The sequence below is a fragment of the Stegostoma tigrinum genome, chromosome 43 (genome assembly GCF_030684315.1).
Source record: "Stegostoma tigrinum isolate sSteTig4 chromosome 43, sSteTig4.hap1, whole genome shotgun sequence".
In the NCBI taxonomy this organism is placed as follows: Eukaryota; Metazoa; Chordata; class Chondrichthyes; order Orectolobiformes; family Stegostomatidae; genus Stegostoma; species Stegostoma tigrinum.
In genome coordinates, this window is record NC_081396.1 from 2,757,721 (window position 1) to 2,774,961 (window position 17,241).

Here is a 17,241-nt window from a genome sequence, read left to right on the forward strand (position 1 = left end):
ACTAAGGGGGTGGCCATGGGCACCCGCATGGGCCCCAGCTATGCCTGCCTCTTTGTAGGTTACGTGGAACAGTCCCTCTTCTGCACCTACACAGGCCCCAAACCCCACCTCTTCCTCCATTACATTGATGACTGTATCGGTGGCACCTCTTGCTCCCCAGAGGAGCTCGAACAGTTCATCCGCTTCATCAACACCTTCCACCCTAACCTTCAGTTCACCTGGGCCATCTCCAGCACATCCCTCACCTTCCTGGACCTCTCAGTCTCCATCTCAGGCAACCAGCTTGTAACTGATGTCCATTTCAAGCCCACCGACTCCCACAGCTACCTAGAATACATCTCCTCCCACCCACCCTCCTGCAAAAATTCCATCTCCTATTCCCAATTCCTCCGGCTCCACCGCATCTGCTCCCACGATGAGGCATTCCACTCCCGCAAATCCCAGATGTCCAAGTTCTTCAAGGACAGCAACTTTCCCCCCACAGTGGTCGAGAACGCCCTTGACTGCGTCTCCTGCATTCCCCGCAACACATCCCTTACACCCCGCCACAACCGCCCAAAGAGGATCCCCCTCGTTCTCACACACCACCCCACCAACCTACGGATACAACGCATCATCCTCCGACACTTCCGCCATCTACAATCCGACCCTACTACCCAAGACATTTTTCCATCCCCACCCCTGTCTGCTTTCTGGAGAGACCACTCTCTCCATGACTCCCTTGTTCGCTCCACACTACCCTCCAACCCCACCACACCTGGCACCTTCCCCTGCAACCGCAGGAAATGCTACACTTGCCCCCACACATCCTCCCTCACCCCTATCCCAGGCCCCAACATGACTTTCCATATTAAGCAGAGGTTCACCTGCACATCTGCCAATGTCCAATACTGCATCGATTGTACCCGGTGTGGCTTCCTCTACATTGGGGAAACCAAGCAGAGGCTTGGGGACCGCTTTGCAGAACACCTCCACTCGGTTCGCAATAAACAACTGCACCTCCCAGTCGCAAACCATTTCCACTCCCCCTCCCATTCTTTAGATGACATGTCCATCATGGGCCTCCTGCAGTGCCACAATGATGCCACCCGAAAGTTGCAGGAACAGCAACTCATATCCCGCTTGGGAACCCTGCAGCCCAATGGTATCAATTTGGACTTCACCAGCTTCAAAATCTCCCCTTCCCCCACCGCATCCCAAAACCAGCCCAGTTCGTCCCCTCCCCCCACAGCACCACACAACCAGCCCAGCTCTTCCCCTCCACCCACTGCATCCCAAAACCAGTCCAACCTGTCTCTGCTTCCCTAACCTGTTCTTCCTCTCACCCATCCCTTCCTCCCACCCCAGGCCGCACCTCCATCTCCTACCTACTAACCTCATCCCACCTCCTTGACCTGTCCGTCTTCCCTGGACTGACCTATCCCCTCCCTACCTCCCCACCGATACTCTCCTCTCCACCTATCTTGTTTTTTCTCCATCTTCGGTCCGCTTCCCCCTCTCTCCCTATTTATTCCAGAACCCTCACCCCATCCCCCTCTCTGATGAAGGGTCTAGGCCCGAAACGTCAGCTTTTGTGCTCCTGAGATGCTGCTTGGCCTGCTGTGTTCATCCAGCCTCACATTTTATTATCTTGGATTCTCCAGCATCTGCAGTTCCCATTATCACTGAATCAAGTGACACTGTCAGATCTTGATGTGCTGTTTGTTTTGAGTTTCCGAAATGCAAATCCTCTTCAAATATCTTGTAAAATAAGTTTACAAAAGTGATCACTGTCAGCCCAGATCAAAACAGAAACACAGGCAATAAACTTTTCTCTCTTTTTTTTAACTGTGCGTAAATGTTCCCCTGCAAAAGGTGTTTATGAACTCCATCCCCGCCAGCACAACACAGAGCCTCACGTTCTCGCCCCCTGAGGATTAATGCGCATGCGCGCGGCCGCCTCTCCGCTCCCTCCAAAGACGGCGGCCGAGACTCGCAGCCTCCTCGCCGAGAGGAAGCCTCGTGTTGTGAAGCAAGGACAGACCGTTTCTTTCATCGGGCTCTGCCGCATCCACAGGGTGTCTCAAAAGCCTCGACATTAAATCGCACCGTCCGTCGCCTCCTGGGCTCCGCCTCGTTGTCACCCGTTAACGAAGACGAGGAAAGAAAAGGACCACCTTCAGGACGGCGCCCCCACCAGACGGCCCGTGCGGCGGAGTAGACGGAGCATGCGCGATGATCATCGCTTCCCCGGATGGCCGGTTAGCCCATCATATCATTGTCACCCACGTCACCTAATTCGTGAGGGATAAGTTCCTGGATGGAGAAGCAGTAATGTAGAATTCCAAACTCAAACAGATAAGCCCTCTGACCTGTGGAGAAAGTGGCATTGTGCAGTTCGGTTGGAAATGACTTCACAGTCTACGCTGTGCACTGGCCCAGCGGCTCCCATTGCAGCGTTTGAATTGACTTAGATAACAAGGTGCAGAGCTGGATGAACATGGCAGGCCAAGCAGCATCAGAGGAGCAGGAAAGCTGACGTTTCGGGCCTGGACCCTTCTTCAGAAATGGGGCAGGGGAACGGGGTTCTGAAATAAATAGGGAGAGAGTGTATTTGGGATAGTACAATATGTTGTAGCTCCAACCAGGCATCTTGGTACATTGGATATGGTAAGATGCAATGAGGCAGGCTTAATGAATGATGACAAATTCAAAGATTCCCTCAGAAGTATTGATTATCAAAAAAACAAACTTTAGCATTCAGTTTGAGATGGAGGAAACTGCGTCAGACTAACTATGCTAGCATACAAAGGTAATTGCAAAAGGTTGAGAGCAGAGCTCCTGGAATGGACTGTGAAAGGAGTTTGGTAGCAAAGACATATGGAGAACAATGGAAAATATTTAAGAAAAATAATTCATAGCTTACAGCAAAAATATATCCAAGTGAGAAAGAAGAAATACAGGAATGGGATACACCAGTTATGGTTAAGCAGAGAAGTTAGAGATAGCAATAACTTTGAATAAAGGAAACACATGAAATGTAGCAAATATTATTGGTAAGCAGAGTATTCAGGAAGTTTAAAGAACGACCAAAAGGCAAACACAAATTAATGAGGAGGGAGAAATTAAACATTGAAGTAAAATTATGGGTAACATCAAAACAGACAGTAAAAGCTTTTTTTGAAAGTCTTAAAAAGTAAGGTAGGGCCATAGTGAACAAAAACCCATATTGCGTGAAGCTGGGGAATTAATGACTCTGAACAAACATAAAATGGCAGACGAATTGAAACATACAAGGGCGAGGAATACCATACAATAGCTATCAGTGAAAAAAAAACCCAGGACGAATAAATGGACTAAATACCACCAAGTATATTGGAACTAAAGAGATGCAATCATTGATAGAATGTAAATAACAACAAAAGTATTGGGTACACTGGTAGTAACTTTCCAATAATCATTAGAGTTTGGAAGACTTCCAGAACATTGGGAAACTGTCAAGGTAACACTTTTATTCAAAACAAAAAGCAAGACACAACAAAGGGATGACTGAGGCCATTTAGTTTAACATCAGTTGTTACCAAAATAGTGAAGTCTACCAAAAAGAATGAAACAACAGAGCATTTAGAATGACATGACAGGGTCATGAAGACTGAGAATTGTTTTATGAAAGAGAAATCTTGTCTGATAAATTTAGTAGATTTCTTTGAGAAACTAAAAAAGCAGAAAAAAAGGAAGATTGTGTGTGCAATATATCCAGATTTTCAGGAAACGTTTCATAAGATTACTCAATAAGAACCCATGACTTTAGAGATGCATACTTGCGTGGAGAAAGAAGTGTCTAAATCATAGCAGAAATACTTTTAGATTATGAGTTTCATTTTACTGGATATCAACCTGTAACTAAATAATGATCTCGTGCATCAGTGCTGGGACCACAAGTATTGACAATGTGCATTAAAAACTTAAATGATAAATGGGAATGTACTGGAGGCAAGTTTGTAAATAACATAAACCTAGGTGAGAAGGCAGTTAATAAGTTTGAGACAAAAAGTTTACAGAGGCTTATAGACAAGCCAAGAGAGTGAACCAAAATGTGCATAATCAAGCAATGTGGATGAAATAAATGTGAATAATTGGAAGAAGCGAAGTTATGCAATTTTGTAGGAAAAATAAAGCAGCTAAATGTTGTCCAAATAAAAATTACAATCAAAAATCTACAAAGCAGATTTGTGAATCCTCGTCCTTGAATCACAAAATACTAGCTTTTAATTTTGGCTGTTACTAAGGAAGGTAGACTTAATGTTGGGCTGTATTTCAAATCTAATGGAGTATTGAGATGAGGAATAAGAGGGCAGAGCAGGAGAGTGCATGGCTGAGGAGCTAGAAGAAGGGGACAGGATTCACATTTTGGGAGCATTGAGATCACTTCACTGGTAGAAGTGACCTGTAATACAAGGGATGGCTGCCCCCTGAATTGAAAACAGACCGACATTCTTGTTTGGGAGTTCACGGGTGTTAATACCAGAAGCTTTAAATCAGTAAGGCGGGGGCATGGGGTGTGGTGTGAGGCTGAGGCAAACAAAGCAAAAGTGAGAAAAGAGAAAAGGCTGAGGCTGGTAACGTAGGTAAGGTGAGCAATTCAAGGCAGTCACTGTTTTTGCAGGGAATGAGCTAAGACTGACAAAGTAAACTGCATTTTCTATAACGCAAGAGGCCTGATATGTAAGGCAGGTAAGCCTGTGGCATGGTTGGGAACTGGGATATCGTAGATGCAGCAGAAACGTGACACAGGGATGGACAGGACAGGCAGCTTACTGTTCCAGTTTACAGACACGATTGGAAAGATAGAAATGCAGCAACAGAAGAGGTGGAGTGGTGTTTAGAGAGAGCATTACAACATTATGTAGGGAAGATATTCCTGGGATACCATCCAATAAAGTTGTGTAGGTGGAACTTTAAAATAAGAAAAGGATGATCACCGTGCTGGGATTGTACTGTAGGCCTCCTAACGGTTGCTGGGAAAATCAGAAGCCAATATGTCAGGAGATCTCAGATACCTGTAAGAAAAAAAAGGTAGTCAAAGGGGAATTTAACTTTACAAACATAGAATGAGAATGATATAGTGTTAAGGGCTTACATGGGGAGGAATTTGCTAGGTGTGCACAAGAAACTTTTCTCAATCAGAATATGGATTTACACAAAAACTGAGCCTTCTCTTAGGAAATAAGGTAAGACAAGTAACTGAGGTGTCCATGGGGACGTGCCTCAGTGCAAATTATCACAATTCTACCACTTTAAAAATGGTTAATGGAACAAAAAGTGAAATTTCGAATTTGGAGTGAGGCCAATTTTGACAGTATTAGACGGAACTTTGAAAAATTGACTGCTGTTTGCAAGTAAAGTGGTGCTTGGAAATTAGGAGGCCATGAAGAATGAGATATTGAAATTTCCGATACAGTATGTTCCCGTTTGTGTGAAGAGCAGGATTGGTATGCGTAGGTAATGCTGGAAGACTAGAGAAATTGAGGCTCTGTTCAAGAAAAAGAAGGAGACCTCTGTGGGATGTAGACAGCTGGGATCGACTGTATCCATGGAAGAGTGTATCCGTGGTAGGAGAATAGGTAAGAGGGAACACAGCAGGGGCAAAAGGAAACAAATCAGACATGGGTAGTTTTGGAAAATAGAATTAAGGAGGATCCAAAGAAATTCTAAAATTAGAACCATGACAAAACAAAAAGGAACGAGTGAGAGAATAGGGGCCCCTTAAACACCAATGTGGTTGTCTTTGGGTGGAAACATAGGGTATGGGTGAGATACCAACGAATATTTTGCATCAGTGTTTACTCTGGAGATGCACATGGAAAGTAAGGAATTTGGCAGGAACAATAAAGTAGTGACATGTTGAAAGCAGTTTGTATTACAGCAGAGGAAAGCTTAAAGCATGAAAAGGGTGATGAAACCTGGAACCTGATCAGGTGTTTCCCGGAATTTTGTGGGAAGCTAGGGAAAAAAAATTGGAAGGTTTTTGCTGAGATATTTGTATCATTGATAGCCATGGGTAAGCTACCATATGGCTTGGTTGGCCAACGTGGTTTCACTATTTTAGAAAGACTGTAAGGAAAAATCATGGTATCATCAACTGGTTAATTGTTGGAGATGATTCTGAGGGATAAGGATTTACATGCATTTGGAAAGGCCAGGACTCTTTGGGATAGTCAGCATTGGTTTTTGGTGTGGGAAACCTTGTCCAATAGACCTGATAGAATTTTTTTCGAGGAAGTGAACAAAAAGATTGATGAGGAAAGAGCATCAGACGTTGTTCACTTGGATTTTAGTGAAGATTTCGACAAATTTCTGCATCATAGGCTAATTGGTAAAGTTAAATCATATGGGATTCAAGGGTGAGCTTGTGAATTGGGTAGAAAATTGGCTTAATGGTGAGAGACAAGAGTGGTGGTGGAGGATTGTTTTTCAGACTGGAGGCCTGAGCAGTTTTCCATAGGGATCGGTGCGGGATCCACTTTTGTTTGCATTTATATAAATGAATTAAATGAGAATGTAGAAAGCGTGCTTAGTACATTTGTGGATGATACCAAAATTGTTGTATGGTGGACATTGAAGGAAGTTATCAAAGATTATAAATAGACCTTGCTTGAATAGGTCATTGGGCTGGCTGTAGTTTGGATAAATGTGAGGTATTCTATTTATCTAAAACAAACAAGGGTAGGCCCATTTACAATTAAATATAGTGTCTTGGTCGTGTTGTTGAACAGTGACATGTATGGGTTCAGGTACAGAATTGTTTGAAGTTTGTATCACATGTTGACATGATGGCTAATAATCCATTTAGCACGCTTGCCTTCATTGCTTAGACATTTGAGTACAGGGAGATGGAAAGTCCTGTTGAGGCTCTACAGGACGTTGCTAAGTCCTCTTCTGCATTCCTATATCCAGCTCTGGCCCTCCTGTTACAGGAACGATACCATCATACGGTTGAGGGTAGAGAAACTATTCAATGGAATGATGTGGGAAGGTAAGGTTCAAGTCAAACTCATGCATGCCGACCAGATATCCTCAATTAATCTCGTCCCATTTGCCAGCATTTTGGCCCATATTCCTGCAACTTTTCCTATTCATGTATCCATTCAGTGCCTATCAAATGTTGCAATTATACCACCTCTAGTATTTCCTCTGGCAGCTCACTGAATACATGCTCTACCCTCTGTGTGAAAAAGTTACACCTTATGCCCCTTTTAAATCTTTTCCCTCTCAGCTGAAACCTACGTCCTCTAGTTTTGGACTCCCCTACCCTGGGGAAGAGACATAGGTTAGTCACCTTCTCCATGTCTTGTGATTGTATAAACTTCTATAACATCTCTCTTCGGCCTCCTGCTTTCTGGAGAACATAGTCTCAGTCCGTTCAGCTTCTCTCTATAGCTCAAACTCCCAACCAAGGCAAAAACCTTTGTATTTCCAATTTCACAACACTTTCCTGCAGCAGAGTGACCAAAATTTTACACAATATTCCAAAAGTGGTCAGAGCAAAACCCTGTACAGCGGCAAAATTATCTCCCAACTATTATATTCACTGCACTGAACCAGTAAAGGCAAGTAGAATAATCACCTTCTTCACGATGGTATTTACCCGTGACTCCACTTTCAAGCAACTGTGAAAGTGCACTGTGAGGCCTCTTTGTTCGTCAATACTCCCTAGGGCCTTATCATGAAAGGTATAACTCCAGCCCTCATTTGCTGTACCAAAATGCAGCACTGTACATGTATTCAAATTAAACTCCCATCTGCCACTCCTTGTCCCATCAGCCCATCTGGTCAACATCCCTTTGTACTCTGAGGTAACATTTTGTGCTGTCCAGTGAATCACAATTTTTGGAGTCTTCTACAAACGTTTTAACTGTACCTCCTATATTGGCATCCAAACCATTATATGCATGAAAAAAAAACAGTGGAACCAGCATTCATCTTCGTGGCATAGCGCTGGTCACAGGCCTATCATCCCAAACATAACCCTCTGCCACCACCTTCTGTCTCCCATCTTCGAAACAATTTCGTATCCAAATGGCACGTTCTCTCTGGATTCTGTGAGATCTAATCTTGTTAACCAGCCTACTCTGTGGGACCTTGTCAAACGTTTTACTGAAGTCCATATAGACAACGTCTTCTGTTCTATTTTCATCAATTCATTTTGTAACTTCTTCAAAAAGAAAACTCAAGTTTGGGAGGTTCAATTTTCTGCTCCCAAAGCCATGTTGCCTGTCCCTTATCAGTGTTTTTCTTTCGAAATACGTGTAAATCCTCTCCAACGAATTTCCCAGCACTAATGTAAGGCTCACCAGTCAAACGTGCCCTGGTTTTTACTTACAGACTTCTTTCAATAACGGCACAGTGTTAGCAAATCTCCAGGCTTCAGGCACATCTGTGACTATGGATCATACAGCTATCTCATCAAGGCATCCAAGTTAAGGGTAGGTCTTATTGGTATCTCCAAATTCATGAAGAGCATTGATAGTTTGAATAAACAAGGTCTTTTTCCAAGGGTGGGCAAGTCTGAACCGAGAAGATACAGGATTAAGACGAGAAGGGTAATATTTAAAGAGGATCCGAGGGGTAATTTATTCACTCAGAGGGTGCTGGTGCGTGTATATTATGAGCTGCCAGAGAAAGTATTGGATGTGGGTCCAATTATCACATTTGAAAGATATCTGGATGCATGTATGAACAAGAAGAGTTTAAAAGAATATGGGTGAAATGCTGGCAAATGGGATTATGTCAGATGAGTTGGGCTGAAACATTTGTTTCCATGATTTATGGCTCTGCGACTGTAAAAGAATTGTTCAGAGTATAAAAGCATTCGACACACAACAGCTCGATTCCTGTGAACTGTTCTGGGCCTCGTATCGAAGGAAACATCCACTGAAATGGAAAACAATCCTTATGAGGTTCAGTAGCTGATCGTGAGGCTGGAAGCCCTGTTCTGTGAATACAGGTTAAGTGGTTTGTGCCTGTACATTTGGGATATAGAAGATTGAATGGTGGCACATTGAAACATGAATTATTTATAGCGGACTTGATGGGTTAAATGCAGAAATATTGCTCGCTTTGTGGGACAGTTTAGTGGAAGAACATACATTCTCTGATTTGGAGGCCACAAATTTAAACCACAAATTTCTTCTCCCAGTAAATCTGCGGAATTCCTTACCACAGAAGACTGTCCTTCAGTATTTTCAAGGATGAAATCGACAGGTTTTCAATTGGCAATGGAATTAGAGGGAGGTGACGACCGAGTTGCATTATCGTGAGACTATTAATCCAGAGATTGAGACAACATTCTGGGGACCAGGGCTCGAATCCAGCGGCGGCAGCTAGTGGAACTTGAATTCAGTAAAATATCTGGAAATAAGAATCTAATGATGACCATGAATCCATTGTTGGTTGTCAGGAAAAAAAAACCCTTCTGGCTCACAAACGTCCTTCAGGGAAGGACACTTACCGGGTTTGGCCTACATGTGACTCCAGGCCCATAGCCAAGAATGGAAAAGCAATCGGCAGAATGGCCTATTCTTGGTTCCCATTCTCATGGAATTGCAATTGATATTTGCTCGAAGTTGGACATTTCAGTATTATTACAGGCCTGATTTGAATTCACATCAGTTTCATGTTTTACAAGAACAGGCGAGACACTTCAATTCCTCCTTGTTGTGACAAAACAAAAAGTCTTGACAGCATCATCACCAGGTCTCTGTCCCTGTTTGGAATGATCACATCCTTCCGATAATTTGGTAAGCAAACCCGTGTACCTCCAATTCTGTTAAATACTTATCAAATACAAACAAGGCCGCTCTGGAGAATGTGAAAGGCAGACAAAAATCCGTCAAAAACTACTGTATCAAAGACCCTATTGGCATGTGGAGCGTGGAGTATCCACAAATTACACGTATTACAGACTATTTATCTCCACACACGCGCGCAAGTCTGTATCACAAAAGTTCAAGGCAGGGTTTTGTCTCCCCTTCCTTCTGCTAACAAACATTCCGAAATCAGGAAGACAATGAAGAATTGAAAGACCCCTTTACACTGTTTCATTATGTGCTTTCAGTGATTGTACAGCTCAAATAATTGCGGACTAAATGTCCGTCTACATTCTAGCCAACAAAATCATGTAAAATACGGAATGGTTTAGATGCTCCATCAAAGATTCACAAAATTAAGCACTGGCAGGCCGTGTAACAAGACAATTTCGATGTAGAACAAACCGCTCTGTTCACTTCAATATTAAATATTCTATGAGATGTGCAATGAAGTTTAATTGTACACTAATTATGCATTACACTGAGCATCAAACAGTTATCAGCCATGAACAACACTGGAATGATACAATGAAAAGCCTTTTCAACACTGTCATAGTAAAGCCTTGCAACTTCGATACATTACCAATCAGAGGCTGAGCAAAGGCCACTCTATGGATTCCCGATAATTCCTTTCAGATCACCGAATACTCAAACGTTCTCGGGGGGAAAAAGTGCCTTACTGACTCAAATCTCTGCAGGAAATAAAGGCGCATTAGTTGGGCTGACAGAATATGTGAGTTCAGCGTTGACTTCATGCTATGGAGAAAAAAAAACATTGTCCGATTGTGGGGAGGAAAAGCAACGTGTCAGATACAACAAAAAGGGAGAAAGCGGGAAGAGATGAATGAGAGAGAGAGAGAGAGAAGCAGAAACATTGCTTGTGCAATATACCTTCCAATTAGAGATGCATGCTTTCACAAAATGTTGCAATTCGATTCTACATCATATTACTTATATTTTTAAAAAATACTCCATCAATTAGTATTACATTCCGTTGAGTCGTTGGCATATTTGCTACTATTTGTGCACTGTATTCGTGGGGAAATATACATTGCTTTTTTGTTGTTTTGTAATCTATTTTGAGAGTTTTTTTTCCGTATCATTTACATAAACGCTTCAGTGGTTTCAAAAGCCTTGATGGCGATCACCCCAGATGAACAAAGTTATTTCTGGATAAGTCTTGAATCAAAACATGCTAATTTAAGTATGCTGACTGTTGGCAGAAATGAATACACATTTCCTGAGCATCAAATGCAACAGATGTTGCTTATTACCAAAAGTTAAACAAAATGTTAAAGTTTAATTCAAGTTAAGAAATCATTTCTGGAAATTCTGCAGCCTCAGTCAATGCAGCATTTCCGTCCAACTGGATTTACTCGGCACGTCCCATGATTTATACTTTTATCTGTTAAGGCAGACAATATATCCAAGGGGTCAGCATAGCTCAAAGGTAGTTTTGGAATATTCAGGTAAAATACTTGATGTGAAATCAGGAACTGCTAAGGCAATTTCAGTTAATTAATATAGTTTTTGTCAGGTTTAGTCACGCTTATATTTTCTTTTCTACTTTCATGGAGCGTTGGCTATATATCCCTATTCCCAATCGCCCATTGAGTGGTTCGCTGAGGCCATTTCAGAAGGCAGTCAATTATTTTTACTGTCGCTCTGCAGGCCAGACGAGGTAAGGGCGATAGATATTTTTTCTAACGGTTGTTGGTGGTTCGCCGCTTTTGCGTTTTTTTCCATTGACACTGGTTACATTGTCGCCATTCGGCCTGCGTTGTCAATCCAGGATTTCTTTTAATTGAAATTTCACCAGCGGCAAACACTGGGATTTCAATCCCTGTCCAATGAACATCAAACTAGGAATCGGGAATGCTGTTCCAGTGATAGTACTCTGTGATGCAATGTTAGAAATGCAGAAAATACGCTCATAAAGCTGCCACAAACAGGCATTAAATCTGACAGTACACGTCATAAATAAATAGTAGTGCGAAATACTGGGGAGAATTCTTTTTCTGTTTACACAACATCACGGGAGATTTTGAACATAATCATCGATCTAAAAACTGCACGTGATTCTCTGAACAAACTTATCCAGCTGGTGTTTCCATGATTCGTACTCTGTCTTTGCGTTAGATTTCCTGACACAACCACGCATTGAACTTGTTGAATTGTTGGTTTAGATGTGAACAAGTTAGTTAGACTTTTCAAGAATGTGGTCATCATCTACCTTTTTGAAACCCTGCTGTCTAGACTAATAATGATTTGTGATTCTAAAGAAGCTTTAATACAACTGATTGGCTTCTTAGTCAGGTTAGGAGCAGTGAAGGAACAGGTGCTGTACTTTTGTAAAGTAGGACAGGCAGGTAAGAAGTACAGACCTCCTTCTCTGCATGACAATACTGAGCCTCGCAAGGAGATTCAAACCTTAGGTAAGGCTAAGATTATCGTTATTTATGCTCGAATTTCCATTTCATATCCATGAACACAATTGAAATATTAGCAATGGATCTTCATTGCAAGTCTTTTGATAGCTTATCAATTCCTCATGTTGCCTTTTTCGCCCAGTTGTTGAAATGGCACGTTACATTCAAGGACTTTTTTTTGCTTTGACTCGATGGGCAGACTGTCAGTACCCGTCTCTCGTTTCACTTCTGAAGATGGTGATGACAGCCTGTCTAAAATGCCACAGTACAAAACGCCCTTGGTAAGGGAATTCCAGGATTTGACCCAGTTACAGAGTAGGATCAATGATATATTTCCACCTCAGGCTGTCAGTAGCTTGGAGGGGATGCTGCACGTAGTGTGGTTCCCAGGTATCTGCTGCTCTTATCCTACAAAATGGGAATGGGAATAGGTTAACAAGGTGCTGCCTAATAATGTTGGTAAATTTCCACATTTTTATCTTGTAGATTGTATGTGCTGTAACTGTTCAGCATCAGATTTGGAGGCACTGGATGTTTGTGAAAATGCTGCCAATCAAGCAGGTTACTTCTTCCTGGATGATGTCAAGCTTCTTGGATGTAGTTGGAGATGCACCCATCCATACACGTGAGAAGGTATGCGAACAACTCCTTATTCTTGCCTTTTAGATGGCCGCGTGTCTGTGGGGAGTCAGGAGGGAGAGTTATGTGGCACAGTACTACTCGCCACTGGTCTGCTCTTGTCACCATTGTTTTAATATGGCCTATCCAGTTCAGTTTCTAGTCATTGACAACCTCCAGAATGTGAATACTGAAGGATGTTCACATTCTGGGGGTTGTCAATGACTAGAAAGTGACAGTAACACCATTGACTGTACAAGGGCCGTGATTAGATTGTCTCTTCCTGTCAATGGTCATTGTCTGGCATTTTTTGTAGTGTCAATGCTATTTGCCACTTGACAGCGCAAGTTGGGATATTGCTCAGATCTGGTTGGATTTGAATATGAGCTGCTTCTGTATCTACAGTGTCTGAAAATGTGCTGAGCATTGTGTTATCTTCAGTGGACATTTTATTTCTGATCTTATGCTGGAGGGAAGGTCATTGATGAAGCAGCTGAAGACGATTGGCCTGCGACACTATATTTAGGAACTGTAACAGGCATGCACTGGAGCTGAGGTGAATCACCTCCAACAACCATAACCGCTTCTTATGTAGCAGTTATGACTCCAGACAGAGAAATGCTTGTCACCTCATACTCATTGATTCCAGTTTGGCTCTGTCTCCTTGAAGCCATCCTTAGTCGAAACCGACCTTGATGTCAAGGGCTGTCAGTCTTCCCTCAGTGCTGGAATTCAGTTCTTTGTCCATGTTTTAATGAAGTCTGTAATTCAGTCAGGAGCTGAGTGGCCATTTCATTAGCACACGCAACCGAGCAAGTTACTGCTGAGCCGATGCTGCTTAATAGCACTTTTGATGGTACCTTCGAAAACTTCACTTGTGATTGGGAGCAGACTGATGATGCAGTAATTAGCTGGCGTGAATTGATCCACTTTCTGTGTACAGGGCATCCCTGGTTAATTTTCCATGTTGTTGGACAAATTCTGATGTTGTTGCTGTAATGGAAGAGTAGAACATTCTGGAGTACAGGTCTTAAGTACTATCGCCAGAATTTTGTCAGGGCCTATGACCTTTGCAGTACTGAGCGCTCTCCCAACTGACATCACGTGGCATGAATTCAATTGCTTGAAGACTGGTATCTGTAATGTTGCTGCCACTGGAGGAGGCCGAGATAAATCATTCACTTTGCAGTTCTGTTTGAACGTTGCTGTGAATGTTTCAGCTTCACCTTTTGCACTGATATGTTGATCTCTGCCATTGCTGGAGGTGAGAATATCTGCCTGCACCTCTGAAAATAATTGTTTAATTGATCATCACAATTCACGACTTGATGTGGCACCACTTCATAAATTTGGTCTAATCCATTTGCTCTGAGATTGCTTAACATTGTTTATCACTTGCTGTTTATGCTGTTCAGCACGTGAATATTACCTGAGTGCAGCTTCAGAATGTTGACACTTCTTTTGAAAGTATGCCCAATGCTGTTCCTGGGATTCCTTCCTCAGCTTTATACTAAATCAGGGCTGATCCTTTCTCTTGCTCACATTGATTGAGTGGAGAATATGCAGGACGATGGAGTTGCAGATTATGCTGGAATATAATTCTGATTCTGTTGACGGCCAAATCAACCTCATGAATGCCAAGAGTTGAGTTACCAGATCTGTCCCATTTAGCATGCTGATCAAGTGAGGCAACATGCTGTAGAGTGTTCTCAATGCGAAAGTGGTAATTCTTCGACACAGGACTATAAGATGATCACTGTTTTGATTCTGTCAATAACAGATGCATCTGCAGCCAGTATCTGGTACGGATGAGATCGACGATGAAGTTTCCCTCTCGTTGGTTCCCTCACTAACGACTGCATGGCTAGCCTGGGGTCCATGTCGTTTTGGATCTGATCAGCTCGAAAATAGTGTTGCTGCCTTGGTACTCCAAAAGGTGGATATTCAAATTCACCACCTGAAGTACATTTTGCTTCCTTGCCACATTCAGTGCTTTCCCAAGTGCTGTCAACATTGAGGAGAACTGATCCATCAGCGAGGAGAAGATTGTTCACAGCAATTAGAAGGTGATACCTGTGCCCAGATTTAAACTTGAAGGCATGAAATTGCATGTGGCCTAGAATTAATGTTGAGGACTCAAAAGCAACTCCCTGCCGACTGTAAACTATTGTGCTACCACCTCTGGTACTCCTGCAGTTGGGACAGGGCATTTCAGGGAAGGTGTAGTGTTTGTATTACTGTGTTTGAACGATGAATTCAGCAGGCTGTCGCATTGCTAGTCCGTGAGAAAGATATCCAAAATTTTGCACCAGACCCCCAGTTGTATCTAAGGAGGATGTTGCAGGCTCAATGTGGTTGTTTCTCCTGAAGACTCTTCCAGGATGTTGGTCAAGGCCAGGTGCTCAATCTACATTCATTTCTTTGTTTGGATTTTGCAAATTGAATCAATTGAAAGGGGTTGCTCGGGCAGTTGCGAGTCAACAACGTTGCTTTGGGACTGGAGTTTCACCCTGGGCTAAACAGGGTGAGCATGGCAAATATCCTTCCCTGAAGGAAATTATTGATGTGGCTTTCTGAAAATGGATAATGTTTTAACTGTCATCAGTCGTTCCAGACATATGTATTTAAATTCAAATTCCACAATTTACCATCACGAGATTCAAATGCGTATTCCCAAAACGTTCGCTGAGTTTACTGAATTAATAATCAAGTGACAATACCTCTTGACCATCGCTTCCCCTTGAAGTGGGTATTGAAAGCAAGTGACCACTTATCCTTTACATTTTGGAGGTTCAAACCATGCATCGTTTATTCTCTTGACTTTACAGTCATCTAAAATGCTTTACTTTGACAGGTTTCAGAGTAATGATCTATCATCCATCTTCTGTCCGACAGGCAAATCATCTGTATCATATCATCGTGTAAGGTTTTCCTCCTGGCTAATTGCAATGCCACACATCTTTCACCTCATCTATGAATTGACTGATTGAAGTTCCTATATTCATGACTAGATCATCAATATGCATCACAAACCACAAAGGATGCACCAAAATCTTGCAAAACCTCACTGGACACAAGGCTTCTTCAAAAAGGCTACCTTCTGTCATTACACTTTGCTTTCTTCCACCAAGTTGGATACAATTTCCAAAATTGTACTGGGTCCCAAGGATTTTTAACTCACTTCAGATGAAAGAGCTCATCAGAAACCTTTGTTGCCTCTTTGGAACATGGTATCAATGACGTCTGACATGATATCACTCCCAAAAATGTCATTTTGATTTTTTTTTTAAAAACTTATGTTTTCCTACTTTTAGTGAATGTCCTCTCTCTCCAATAATTTCCATTGCACTGATGCTAGACTCAATAGATTATAATGTAATTCCCCGAATGATCTTTGCAAAAATTCTTGAATCTTCACACTGGCAGACAATCAGTGCTCTGGCATTTTCTTGTTGTACATAAACAATTTGAAAATTCACACCAGGGCCCTTATAATCTATTCCCTTTCTTAGGATATTAGGGCATGTATCTTATGCAATTTTATGCCCTCGAGAACCACAAATATTTCTTTTTTCTGTCCCAATTGAACATTTTTGAATTACCACAGCATTCTTACCAGATTTATATCTCTGGTGGGGGCAGATTTAAAGTACAGGATCAAAAAACTGAAGTCTTCCAGCTCCACCACAGCTAGCGATTCAGTTTTCAAATGGGTCCCAATCTTCCCCTCAGTATGTTCTTGTTCTTTACATATCCATGTAATGTCTTTTAACTATTCCTCTATTATAATCACGTTTCTTTTCTTAATGAAAACAAAGCTTCCTCTTTACTTTTCTGAATTATTTTAAACAATCCCCGTGTTTTCTACTTTTTTCTTGCATTTCTGATCTTCTGAGATTGCATTATCCACCATAAATGTAGATTTTTTCCTTCTCTGATCCTTTACATTTTTCCATCTATTTTGACCTTTGGGATTTTTGCTACTCGTCTTCATCTTTCAGGAACATTTTGAATCTACAATCTCATCATTTCTCATTGGAAAAACTTCCAGTTCTCTAGTGTATGCTTTCCTGTTGGTACTTACTCCTGAACCACTTTTGTTACGTCCAGTCACATCCAATTCAAAACCTTTATAGTGAGTTTTGAGAAGATTTGTAGCTCAGGTTGAGGTTCTGAATGTGAGGTTGCTCACTGAGCTGGAAGGTTAGTTTTCAGACGTTTCGTCACTTTTTTTTATTTGAAAAAATATACTTTAAAACATATTTACACACCTACCCAGTCATGCAAGTCGCTCCGGGTTACCCAGGGGGTACATACACCAACTAAAGGAAAAAAAACAAAGAAGG

The 17,241-nt window shown here is 42.1% G+C and overlaps 1 gene segment (V, D, J or C); it reads left to right on the top strand.

The window, feature by feature from the left end:
* Positions 1–2,207: 2,207 nt before the first annotated feature.
* LOC125448927 (Ig heavy chain C region, membrane-bound form-like) overlaps positions 2,208–17,241 on the top strand; it is a 50,852-nt gene continuing 35,818 nt past the window's right edge. Inside the window, 4 exon segments of the C gene segment in view lie at positions 2,208–2,240; positions 6,855–7,015; positions 8,387–8,465; positions 14,676–14,857. Coding sequence covers positions 2,208–2,240; positions 6,855–7,015; positions 8,387–8,465; positions 14,676–14,857 — 455 coding nt within the window.